At 43.5% G+C, this 13,791-nt stretch overlaps 1 protein-coding gene across 1 annotated transcript in view; it reads left to right on the top strand.

The window, feature by feature from the left end:
* The window catches only part of Kug (FAT atypical cadherin kugelei), a 726,821-nt gene that overhangs the window by 652,576 nt on the left and 60,454 nt on the right, over positions 1-13,791 (top strand). Inside the window, exon 6 of the mRNA XM_076323088.1 lies at positions 13,509-13,570. Within this exon, the coding sequence (XP_076179203.1) occupies positions 13,509-13,570 (62 nt within the window). The remainder of the gene's footprint in view (positions 1-13,508; positions 13,571-13,791) is intronic.

Raw genomic sequence — 13,791 nt, 5'->3', positions numbered from 1 at the left:
TCGACGCCGTTTAATTCAACGTTTCGATATTACACACTCACCGTTAGTATATTAAACTCATTTGTCTCTATTATCGATGCTTCTTGGTAATCGATACTTTCGATGCACAATGTACGCCCAAACGTACAATCAAATGAACGTTCGGAACGTTTCCGACTTACCTGGAGAATTCGAGCAATATTTACACATCGCTCGAAACGTATCGCGTTTTGTAACCTGTCAGCGAAACTTATCACCGAGTGGAAGAACCGGCATCGAAACGCCCGTTGCTCGAGGAGTCGAAGAACGTCGGTTGGGCAAATTAAACATTCGAGAGAGCCACGGAAGACATTCGAGGGGATCTCTCTCTCGAGGATCACCGGGTACCCGGCTACCGTCGCGAACTGGGTTAAACCCCGTGGGATTACCCGTCCCTTCGAACGAAAAATTAGTAAGCATCGATCACGGAATGGTGGTTTCACGGTATTGTGAAAATTGATCAGCGGCGAGCGAGTCGTTCGGATTCCGTGTACGTTCCACGCATCGAATTCTCGCTGGAATTCGAGATCGGCCTACCGACCATAAACGTGCGCGACCACGTAACGTTTTACGCAACGCGCGATCCCGTTGAGGTCACTACCCGCTGTATTTACCCGAGATTATTACGCTTTGTCGGAGTCGCGCGACGATACGCGGATAAAGTGGGGCACGGAAGAGTTTTGGTGGTTGGTGGGGGGCAGGGGAATAAGGAACGAAAGAAACGACGTTGCGCGTTCAGATTTCCCCTGATGATAGCATTACGAGCGAACAAGATGGCGAAAACCGAAACGAGCTACCAGATGCTGCGGATCCACCCGCGGAGAATGAATAGGTCGTTTACCCGTGGATCCATCCCGGGTTATTTCGCAGACCGCGTACGGTGCCCGTACTTTTACCCCGGGATCCAAACGCGAAACTGATCCCCGCGATATGGAAGTTACACGCGCCTGTGCGTTAACGCGATCGCTCGGTCGATTTGCGGACCCGTTGCGTGAAGCAACGGACCCAATTCGTGGGAATCGAATGAAAGCGGTAAATCTTGAGAGTTACTTCGAGTAACGTGGATTCCATTCGCGAATTGAAAACTCGAAAGATATAACTCGAATAATTGTCTTATAAGAGTTATATGAAATTTGGCTAGTTAACTGTTTGAAGCATGCAACGTTTCCAGATACTCGATTAATAAAAGTATCTCGTGTAAAGTATGAAATAAAGTATAATATATTGTATGAACGTGTATGAATTCTTCGAGGGCGTATATACACGCCGAAAGGGTTAATAGACGTTCGCCTCGCACGATCAATCACGATCGATTTCGGAATAGAATTCTTGGTCGTTTCGAAATATTTTTCATACGGTTCTCTTTCGTTTAATTATCCGCGGGTTGATTACGGTCAACGGTAAATAATTGTCAGCGTTGTGTTGCGCAAAGTATTTTCCAATAATTGACCATCGTCCAAGACTCCTTCCGGTGTCGTACCGAGCGCAAAGTCTCTCGGAAACCACTCCGCACCTGGAAGAGCTTAGGTCCGAGTTCGTGTGACCAATCGAACCCGTCCCGATACCTCGAACCGTCTGGAGGTACTTAGAAGCGAGTTGATTCGTCCGATCGAGGGATCGCGTGGAACTACCGCAGTTAGACGAAGATAACGGAAAGAGACTACTACTACTACTACTACTACTATATACTACTCCGAGTGCCTCGTGAGCCTGCAAGCTGTTCGACGGAACACCTGGAGTTAGACGATTGTGCAAATATAATATCCCACTGTCTTATAACCTGAAAGCGGTTCCGTGAAACTCTCTTCGGAGTCGAACCTTAGATTCCACTTGAACGAAGAAAGTCTCGGGACTTGGAAGTCAAACCGCTTATTATTGGCCAAGAACAGCCGCCTTTCTTGGGAATGCTTCCTGGAGGACATCATGTCGGTGGTTTTATCTCATTCTCTTTACCAGTCGATTCCAGCTTGCGCGTATCGTCGTCTTAACTATGTTACACGCCCGGGTCCTAAACTTATCTAAACACCTAGCACTCCACCGCGTTATTTCAAACCTCCGAAAGAGTCCGTCGCATAACCTAAACGCGAAACGGTGTCTTCTAACGGTGCACGATACGGTAATGTCTCGGTTATTGATAAAATTTCTTGCTCGGATTCGCGATCGAGAAGAGCCCAAATCCCATACCACCATTATTTGCGTTTCTCCCTGGAAAATTCTCCCACCCGTGCTTCGCACATATTTGTCTCGTACATTATTCGATGCACCGATGCACATTGCGTGTGTGCACCATCCACGGAGTCGCATAGTTCTCCGAGAGTCGTCAACGGTACTATATAACACCTTTCGTGTAAAGGTTTTTTGTTTTTCTTTTCCCTAACACCTCTCCTCTATAAACTACACACACATCTTCCGGTGTGCTTAATAATCATTTCGTTAAGGTCGGCGACGAAACGAGTTGGCGAAAACGAAAATTGCACATTTGACCTAATAAACAATTATTCTAGTAATAAAGTACACTATGATAGTTTCTAAGGGGTGTGATGGAGGAGTGAAAGAGTGAAAATACGAATAGGAAGACGGAGATCTCGTTTTATTCCGGAGTCTGTTAAGTGTACTCACGAGTAAGGCATCCCGGCAAGCCCTGCCTTATACGTATCGAGAGATGGGTGAAAAATCGTATATATACAGATCGGAGCTGGTAGGAGAACTTGCGGGAAACAATCAGCGATCGGTTTCCCTCTGGTGGCGTGTATGGGAGGTGCTGGCAGAATACTTTAGTACCGTTTAATGCGGCGTAATGCAAACGGAAACGAGGTAGGTGGCGCGATGAGGTTCGCGTTCGACGAAAATGGCGCGCGACGGACAACCGACCCGATAAAGACTCGATAAAAAGGTACGGGCAAGATTGCATAAGTTATTGCGCGCAAATCAGCGCACCGCGATCTCCGTTCGCATTAACGTTGCATTTACGGTCAAGCGGCGCATTGTTCTTATTTAAAGAAACCCCGGGAATAATAACGGATAACGACGGCGTTTTGGGAACAGTATTGCGAGATTAGATCAGATAATACGCGCTCGTGTAATACGTTGTAGCTCGGGGAAAGGCGCACGCGCACGCGCGAATGCGCCGACGTCGTACCCGTTATATATTGCGCTATGCAGCGGGCTCTCGATGTGCATTCGAACGATATACGCTCAGAGAACAATTCTGTATAAATTATTCCGTTCTCGAGAAAACGCGATATTTCTTATTACTCGATGCAGCCTTTTCGTTCGGCGGGTTCTCCAATTCCGTAATATTATCTCGAGGCGAATAATTGTTGTCCATTTTGTCTTGCAAGATTTTTATCGCGGACGGAAAATTGCTTTTACCGAGGCTTAACCTCGATCGGACGAATTCGTCGAGTGTGTAAACTTCTTTTTCACGATCTTTCGATTCTATACTATTATCTCGCGCGGGGCAATTAATTATTTGAAAAATTTTGTTAATTATATGCAAAATACGAGGGTACCCGTGATAAAAATGAACGGAACAGGAAATTGGTTTTACCGAAACCTAACCTCGATTAGATATCGGTCGAAAGTGTGCAATCGACTAAAACAAACAGCGAAAGTAAAATAGAAAATGTATAAACGCTTGCGCGTCAAGGTGCAGCGGGAATTGCTGTTGCTAAAACCTAACCTCAATTACATACATTATCGATCGCAAGTGTACGATCGAAACAAGGAATAAATAAATGCGCGAGAGGCAAGGTACAGCAGCCAAAGCTGCTGTTACTAAAACCTAACCTCAATTACGTACATTATCGGTCCAAAGCGTACGATTGGTAGACTCTATTTCTACTTTTTACGGCACGCAGACACGATGAAATTAAACTCGCGACAATTGCCCTATTTATACGTTGAAAGCGACCAATTGGTATTTCTTTTTTCACTGACGCGTTACCACCTACTTATTAACACCGCGTTTCCATTACCAGGAAAGTTATTTTTAAATCTATTACTGTTTCTTGGTATACTTGCTTTTCTGTAGAACGAATCGTTGTAGCATTTCCTACAAAATTTTTAACAAAAGAGTAGTAATTTTTAACTTCATAATAGAACGAGAGTACCAGGACTATTATTCTCTCAACTGCACTTTTCTCAAAAACAAAGCCTCCTGTACAATTTAATTATTCCATAATTTCCTCTTATTTCAATTACAGAAAATAGCGTATATCACGAAAATAATATTACAATAATAATACAATATTACAACAAAAGAATAAATTACAAAAATGGGTTCAGAAAGACCCGAGGAACTCACCAGAATCGATTCTTATATTAGAATCTTATATTATATTATTATTTATTTATCACAATTATTAACAACCGTCGTAGGACCATAGTTTGAACAATTATTAACAACATCCTATAACCAAAGAAGGTATCGATGATTTCTTTTGCGCACTGTAACCGAAAAAGGTATCAACGATATCGTTCGCGCGCTTTAACCGAATGAGGTATCGACGATTTCGTTCGCGCTCTATAACCGAGGGCACTATCGAAGTTTCTTTGTACATGTACGCGTTGAGGTCGTACGAAGGCGAGACACGCTTTCTTATATTAGAATCTTACATCGATGTTTATTTGTTTCGCGTTTATTCCGTCTCGGCGGTTCTCACCTCGTACACGATCCACCGTGTTGAGACAACTGTTGCGAAAGTTCCGTGACACGGGACTCGATTAAGAACAGCGGCTCACCGTTTGCAATACGCTCGCGGATTTATTCCAACGACAATCGAAGGGTGGAGAAGGTCGACGGACGCGTGACCGAAAACGGGACGGGCGGATTTGAGAGATTGCGGGACGCATTTGCAATTCAAAACAATACGTACACGTCGAAGGGTAGCAATTGTTTCGATTCTCTCGTATACGGGCATTAATGGCGGGTAGGAGTCCGTAGCCGACGCTCGTTAAATTTCGTTCCGTTTCGCGCGGAATTTCTTCGCCTTTGACGCTCGCTGGACCAAGATGCGCGATTTCCATATCTAAATAACAACCGATGGAACCCGATCAATCGCTCGAATCGTCTCGAGTCTCTACTCATCGATTCGCGAAGAGTAGAGTTTCACCAAGTAGAGAGTCACAGATCGATCGATTTCTTTTCGTCGATAACTCGAATGCCACGACGATCACCGGTGATCGTTCTAAATTGACAACGTTTCTCCGAAAGCTTCCCAAGGAACGAACCTCGATACTTGTAAACTTTAAAACAACGTTCCGTTAGTAGTGTTACAGGGAAACAAGTCCACCGACGAATCATCGAATTTTTCTACTTTTTAGCCTACGGTTCGAACCAATATCGATATTGTTAAACCTTGAAATAACGTTTCTGTCGTTAGTGGTATCGTAGAAAAATAAATACACCGACGAATCATCGAATTTTTCTACTTTTTACCCTACGGTTCGAATAAATATCGATATTGTTAAACTTTGAAATAACCTGTAATATTATAGAATGAATTTACATTTAATTTATATTTCTCTTCTACCATTTGTACCGATTTTTATCCCTTTAACGAGAAGATTGTACACCGAAATTCATTTCTTTTGGAGCTTTCTAATTTTATAATTCTCTATACAGTAAAGCTAATGTTAAATATGGAACACCGTTGGCCCCGTGAAAGGTCACCGACACGGAATCACGGAATTGGGTTATCATCGAGAGGATATTATCTCGCGAAAGGGACATGGAAACAACTTTGACGAGGTTTCTGCGGTTTCGAACGATCTCGAACTCTCCGCGCAGTTTCGCCCACCGCACTTGCATATTGCCGCGAGAACTCGATGATTGATCCGGATCCTGAACGAATGTCGGTGTTTTACGACCACCGTGGATGTTACGCTAAAATAGTAGTCATTAATTTGATTTGTTCTATTTGTTTACGGGAACGCGGCCATTATTGCCGGGAACGTTGCAAAGTACGCTATCCATCAATGTTGATCCGTGAATGCAGCTGGGGTCGAAACTCGCGGTGCAACCGAGCAATGGGTCTGGATCTTCCGGTGCAAGTGAATCTGACATAGGGAATACGATCTCTTTAGACGAGAAATCGATTTTGTGAACATTTTCAAGAAACAATCGTAAACCTACATCTCATTTTCGTGTTACTCGATAATCGTTGTGAGACAATTTATCCAATTGTTAACGATTGATACTTCGACAATGGTCAAATAACGGTAATAATGTGAACGTGAGAAGTAATTAATACTTTGACAATAGCAAAATAACGGTAAATAACGCGATTATACAACTCTCTACAACGCTCCACGACTCTCGACTTCAACACTCTTAAAGTTACGTTTATCTAAATAACGTTGTGCGAAATGAATTCTGAATCAACAGCTGTGCGAAAATTACATCGTTGAAAATCGAAAGAACCACGAAAGAATATTCCAGCGTTGGATTTTTACTTACAGTTTCATTTCGGTGCATTTTGCACCGATTTTCTTGCCCCACGAACAGGTCGTGCTGTAATCTTGAAACGCCATCGTATTTGGATAATATTGCAAAATTTATAGTGTACGTAGACTCTTAGTATCGACTGTAAATCGAATACAGTTAAACAAGCGTTTACAAAGTACTCTACTCTCCACGTACCCCAGAACTCTGCGAAATTGTCAAATCAAACGAGACCGTTCGATTTCTTCCAAAATAACGCTCCTTAACCGATCCGCGAGCATAAATATTTTTCCAACGGGCTCGTGAATATTGCTCTTACGGTTAAAAAATATTACCCGTGTCACGATACCCGGGTATACATACCGCGGTGTATTTACCGGGCGGGAAAACCTCGCTATTCCCCATTCCGTGCACGTTAACGCATGCTCGCGGGCCCCGTTAACGCGAAATATTTGGAAAAAAATGTTCTCCGCGACGAAACACGGGAAGAATCGTGTCCAATCTCGCGTAGGATCGAGCCGATCGAGGATCGAAGAGGAGTCGCTCGACGCTCGACGCGCGCCCTACGACAAAAATAAAAATTCGTCTCGCGGGAGAATCGTGGTCCCAGTGTTTTTCCACGGTGGATTTTTCACCGTCGTAAAGTATTCTCCCGAAGGGACTTGGAAATTCGGGGTCGAGGAGCTATCGTCGTCGTCGTCGTCGAGAACACGTCCTTTCTCTCGACTGAGTCCGCGGGGAGGTCGACACCGGCGGAAATAAATAAAATAAATCCAAACCGCGACGGATTACCCGCAACGGAACCGACGCGTGCGACAACCACGCGTTCCGCATTGGATAGTATCGAGGAAACGAGTCAGGAATATCTAGACAGGTGGTAATATCGCGAATAGTAGTTTCGTCGTCCTGCTTTGATTTCCGATAACGAATTTTCCGCGCCGGTTTCGCCGCTCGTGACTCCTACGGAGCGGAGAGGAGAGTACGGCGGGCATCGTCACCGACTCGACGAACGAAAACGAAAAAGCAATTATTTAAATGCGTTCCGCTCGTATACGTCGTCGCGTTCCCTCTCCGATACGCTTCTCTCGGTTTCTTCTCGTTTTTACGCGCGACAACGACCGCTCGGTTTCTCGCGGCCGATCTGAACTTCTTCGCCGCTGGTTTGCACGCTTCTAGAGGGTGTCGCGGAATTTACCGGCACCAACGAACACGCCTCGAAGCTGGCATGGAAATTGTGAATCGACGCGAGACCACGAGATCTTTCTTTCGTGTGCGCGCCTTCGATGCTGCTTCGACGAACGAAACGCCAGACGAGAGTTTATTTATTTCTTACCTCGGTACCTCCGAGAGGAGATAAATTTCGTAGAGGGATTCGATTCCGCGATATTGGATTCGGAACGTAATTATCGGAAAAGACTTACGGGATTTTGTATCGCGTAAGGACAGCGATAATTTTATTTCGTAGTAATCGTAAACTAATTTAACGTTTCAGATGAACGGTAATTTAGGAATTGAGCGAATCTTTGCGTTTGGATCGTTTTTACCGGTCCTTGTTAAACAGGAGAGAAGGTATTTTTTTTTTGAGAATAATTTTGTGGGGAATGATACAAAGATTTCTTGCGTAAGAAATAATATATAAACAAAAACATTCTAATGGTATATATGTATCTTTAGAGAATAATTTTGTGGAGAACGACACACAGATTTCTTGCGTACGAAATAATATACAAATAGAAGTGTTGTAATGGTATATATAATATATATATCTTTCGAGAATAATTTTGTGGGGAACGACACAAAGATTTCTTGCGTACGAAATAATATACAAACAGAAACGTTGTAATAGTATACTATATATCTGTCGGAGTTTGAATGGGAATTGTCCTGTTCGGAGAAAGGTCAACGCGACAAGGAATAGTGATTCGTACTGGGTCAGGCGTTTTAGTCAGACACCGTATTCTACTTACTCGTGGTATCTTATTCTCCTTAAGTAGTAGATTCGATTTTCTTAACATATGACACAAAGAAGAATCAACTTAGAAATTGAATGCAGCAAGAGCAAGGAAACTGTTGGATCGTGTTAAAAGTAGAGCAGAGATCCGAGTAATTTATTTCTATTTTTACATTCCCCTGTTTTGTTTCCATCGAGTGTAATATTTTTTGATTTCTATTATACAAAATAGTAGGATAGCTGTTGTGAGAAAACCAAATGCGCAATAATTATCGCTACATTGTAAATACCTCGATAAATAGAATTTGTCGCGTCATAGAAAAGATTTTTTATTTTCCACTTGAGATTCTTATCTAGATAAAAATTTTTGTCATCTCCACCTAAATCTACTTTAGTTTCCACAATAGAGAATAATGAGACAACCGTAAAATCAAATACGAAACAATTATCGCTACACGTTGCAATCGTAAATACCTCTTTAATTAAAATTTGTCGCGTTACAAAAAAGATTTTTTTATTTTCCTCTCGAAATTCGTAACCAGATTGAAATTTCTGCCATTTTTACCCACATTTCGCGACACTTCATCGAACACCCACCCTGAATGTCCGCCCTGTCCACTTTCCCTCTCTTCGATATTTCTCTCTCTTCGATTTTCCACGTTCCCTCTTCTTTCTTTTTTTTTTTCGCGATTCCAACGCGTAGAACACGGCGGTAGAATGTCGTCCCGTTATTACCGACCGCGTGTCGAATCCCAGAACAGAAAGAAGTCGTTGCATCGACGAATACGGGGACAATGACGTTGCACTTGACAGCCCCTGTCGATGGTCGATGCACTCGATCTCCGGAAATTTTCCGTACCGCCTGGTTCGCGGGTTACACCTTACCCGACCCAGGGAATCTTGTTATTACGGTTATTAGAGTTTGTCACGAACGATTCGGTGGAAATCTTGAGGTCAGCGCGACGTCGATTTAATCAGCTTTAGGGACGCCAGAAACGAGAGTTCGAGGACGTCGATCGAGTTGGCGAAAAAATTGCACCGTTGCGTTTCGAGATGGTCGCGGAGGACTGGTAGCGAATTAAAACTTTCGAAAATTCATAGAACGAAAGTTTGAACAATTTGTTCGATCTTGTTCCGAGCAGACAGTCGAGGTAAAACGTGCAGGATATTGTTGCAAAATAACCAAGTTGTAACCGAAATAAGCGTCACTGATCTACTCGTAGACTCGTTCGTATCACTGATATTAATTAACAAGTAGCTTTTCGAAAAATTGTAATCGATTTTAAAGTTACGCGAAGTAGATTCGTCCAACGTAACCCTTCCTAATCGGTAGTGTTCTTAAAATTGAGCAAACGGGACACTTGGTGCCCTTGTTTATTAAAAACTTCCACGTTCTATGAAAAATAAACGAGTGTAATCGTACCAGCCAAGGAATGCAATTTTTTCACCATATTTTTACAGTTATATTACTCTCCTGGTAAATTTAATCCTCCGACTATAAAAAGTGGACTTTGCAATCTCTAGGATCCTCACTGTGTGTAATAAATGTGTACACATTCATTACTAATAGACTCAAGGACGAAGTCGACGAAAAAGCAACAACACCGCGGAAAATCAAATTTGATCTGGTAATAGTAAAACAAACGCGCTGGTGCTCCCCTTGTGCAAACAGTCTAATCCGTCGTAACGAAAAAATCTCTTCGTTCGAAAGTCACGGAAACTCGATTTTCCCTCGACGAAGAAACAACGGGAAAAACCGATAGAACCTTGTACTTTTCCCTGATGACGTCAGCCCCGCGAAACGCGAGCTCTAATTCTAATGAGACCGCGAAACTTCTGTTTCGAAATTTCCCGCACCAGAGCCGGAGATAAACGAGACTCCGCCGTGGTCCAGAGGCGCGCACGGCTTCCCCTGTAACGTGATTAGTACTTCCTGTTGGAATATAAAATCTGCGTCGTTTGTCGTTGTTTCCGGAAGCCGTAGGAAAAACCGGGACGAAAAAAATGCGCGACCGCGTTCGAGGGTGCAATTTCAGGGGCTTCGTTCGTTCTTGTTTCGCTACCTCGGTCTCGGGGAAGGTTCGCGGTTGGTTCCCCGTTCGAAAGCTCCGGAAACCATCCACATCCGGCATGCTCTTCCGCCGTTTCGCGGAAAAATTACACTCGATGCGCGAGAGATCTCTTATTGCGGAGGAATCTTAACCGTTAACGACAATACACCTCTTTGATGATGATAATAATAATGTGAAATATATTTAAGGGGAGAAATTGCACTCGGTGGGCGAGAGACTTCTTATTGTGGAGGAATGTTAAGCATTCGAGTAGGTTAACGACAATACACCCCTTTGATGATAATAATAATGTGAAATATATTTAAGGGAAGAAATTGCACTCGATGGGCGAGAGACCTCTTATTGTGGAGGAATGTTAAGCATTCAGGCAAGTTAATAACAATACACCTCTTTGATGATAATAATAGTGTAAAGTATGAAGGTGATTAAGTTACTTCTATTTACCGTGGAAATAACTCAAAGTTCACGTTAAACACTTGGTCGTGATTCGAACGTCTTCTCAGCTCGACTGCTGCACTTCGTCGAGTCGAAGTGCATTCGAAGTTGCATTCGTTCATCGGAACGACTCGACAGAAGTCCCACTCGGGGTCCTCCCCAAGTGGATAGGTGGAGGGTCGAAGTAACAAAAAAAAAGAAGCAAAACGTGTCGAAAAAGCAATTTATCGCGAAATTGTTACGATCCCGACGACAACGAGAAACCCAATTATCGTTTGGACGTTCGTGAAACGTCGACCGCGGCCATCGAGTAACTGGGTCGCGGGCGGACAATGGAGATCGAAATTATTATTATCGTCGTCGTCGTCGTCGCGTCTTTCGTGTACACGTTGATACAATACGTACACCGTATCTCGTAGATGTACGAACACCTTTGTAATTTCGACGAACGGAATTGTCCAGACGGTGAATAAAATATTTGTTTCGATTGAAACATCGATTGAATGCACCCTGTGGAGAACGTACGACCGTGGTTGTCGAAAGCTGTTTCACGACGCGTTCCATCGCCTTTGTAATTTCGAAGCGACGAACAAAATATTTATTTCGACAGATATTCGGTACCTTTTGATCGTAACATCGAAAACTCCTGCCACTCTCGGCATTTTGTACTCTCAATTGGACGTTATTTTACGCACACGATAACTGTTACCGCGAGCAACGGAGTCTCGTTATTTGTACAAACTCGAGTCAGAATTCGATGTCTCTCGCGTGGTTATTAATACGTGGTGACAAAGTGGATAAATAATTGTAAATATAGCCAAAGGGACGTAAATATAAATAAAGTAATACGAAACGATGAGAAATACTTTGCTTAGTACAGACTCGATGATAATCGCAGGGATAACAGAGATTCCATAAGAAGTGTCGCACTTAAAGGACACCACATCGTAAACGACATCACACTTAAGGAAACCTACACTTAAAGAGTCCCACACTTAGGAAACTCCCCTCTTATCTTTAATTACTTCCAAATTTGGTAAAAACCAAACGAACGCAATTGCATTGTCCGAGACATTTAATTTCTATTAACGTACTTTAACTACAGCTACATTATTCCCGAAGTAAATCTAAATTAGAAACAATCTCGACGGAATCGTGACGCGATCGCGAGACGTACTTTCTCGAAAAGTGTAGATTTTTAAAATACATTGTACACTGTAACAATTCAATACGCCACATCGAAACATTGTTCAATTATATTAGTACAGAAGCAGCGGGGCCTCTCGATCTTCGAGGACGGCACTGGGCGTATTCCACGGCGGAATAAAAATCGGAGAGAACGGTGCGAACGATAAAGCAAGGGAATCGACGAAGTGATTCTTAATTCTCCGTTCCCTCGATTATTTCCCACGACGACCCTCGAAAGACGCCGACGATGTTCGAACGTCGTTGAAACGGGGGGTGGAAAATACTCGAGGAGCGGAAAACGTTTGTTCCGTGGGTGGACGAATTGAACCGTGACCGGTCGTTGTTCAACGTTTCTCGAATTTTCGCGAGTTCCTCGTCGAGAGGCGGATTCCCCGAGTGAAACAGAGCAAAGGGAAATTACGAACGGGGGACGAAAAGAACGGAGAGGAAAGTTCGAGCGCGCTCGATTACCGTCCAGCGGAATCTGAACGCTATAATTTCGTCGAGTCGGTTCTATCGGGCTAATCTTTGTCCCCGCTAATCGAGGCCTTTTTATTCCGCTGCAAATTGCCGCGGAGAATTGTCCCTAGGCTCGTTCCCTCGGTTTACCGGTCGAATCGGGAACGAAATCGTCCCCGGGGAAACCTCGATTGAAACACCGTCTAACCGAGCTCAACACGCTCGCGTGTGCCACTCTGGTATCACGTGGACCACTTCTATTTTCGAATACCGTGGAACTTCCGTTACACGAACACCCGTTATGTGTAACCTTCCATTATACGAACGTTCCGTTGTGCGAAACTTCTATTATGCGAACAGTATATTTCCAATTACAATACTCTAGGGAAACGTGCAAAGTGTTCGTTCGTTGGGATCCATTCGCAACGATTCGGTGCGAAATTTACGTGTCAGTGTGACGGTGTATCGTAATGTTTCAAATAATAATCGAGAAGCGAATAATCGGTACGAGATCAGTTACAACGGTGACGAAGATGTATTCACGATCTCGTTTCGAGGTATTTGTAACTCTTTACACAAGGATCGCAAAAGTTTCAGTTTCGATTTGGATTGAACATCGTGGACTTGCAGAAAATTTCGTTCAGTCACTCGAGTTCAAGAGTTTCCTAGTTGGCTCTTTGGATGTTTTTTTAATTCCTTAAACTTGAATTACCGCGACTGAGAGGGAACGTAACTATTACTTCTCACGAGTCCGGAAAGTTTGTTCGCTTAAAGATTTAAACGTTTCGTTCGCGAAAAGATGGAAAAAGTCGAAAACTTTGCGCGAAAGAACGACACAAAAGAAAGGGACTCGTTAACCGAGTCGCGTTGGCGAACGCGTTAATCAAGATTTATCGAGTCTCGTTGACGGCGTTTAACATTTGCCACGATTATGTTTCAGGTTTGATCACGACCAGCGGCAGGAAACTCGATCGGGAGAACCAGGCGGAGCACGTACTGGAGGTGAGTTTGCATGCAAATTATTTTCCGCGAAATTATTATGATTCCGGCCGTAGTTGTCCGTCAACGTCACTTCCGGGATCCCCAATTTTTGGACGACGCGTTGTCTTACGATTAATTGCACACCGGATAACGAATTGCTGGTCGAGATTCGATCGATGCTGTTCGGAATATTCAATCTACTGCATAATTCTTCCTTTACCTTCATTTTGTCAGAAAACGAG

This window comes from Ptiloglossa arizonensis, chromosome 11 (genome assembly GCF_051014685.1).
Source record: "Ptiloglossa arizonensis isolate GNS036 chromosome 11, iyPtiAriz1_principal, whole genome shotgun sequence".
Lineage (NCBI taxonomy): Eukaryota > Metazoa > Arthropoda > Insecta > Hymenoptera > Colletidae > Ptiloglossa > Ptiloglossa arizonensis.
The sequence above is the reverse complement of the archived record's forward strand: the minus strand, read 5'-3'. Positions and strand labels throughout refer to the sequence as shown.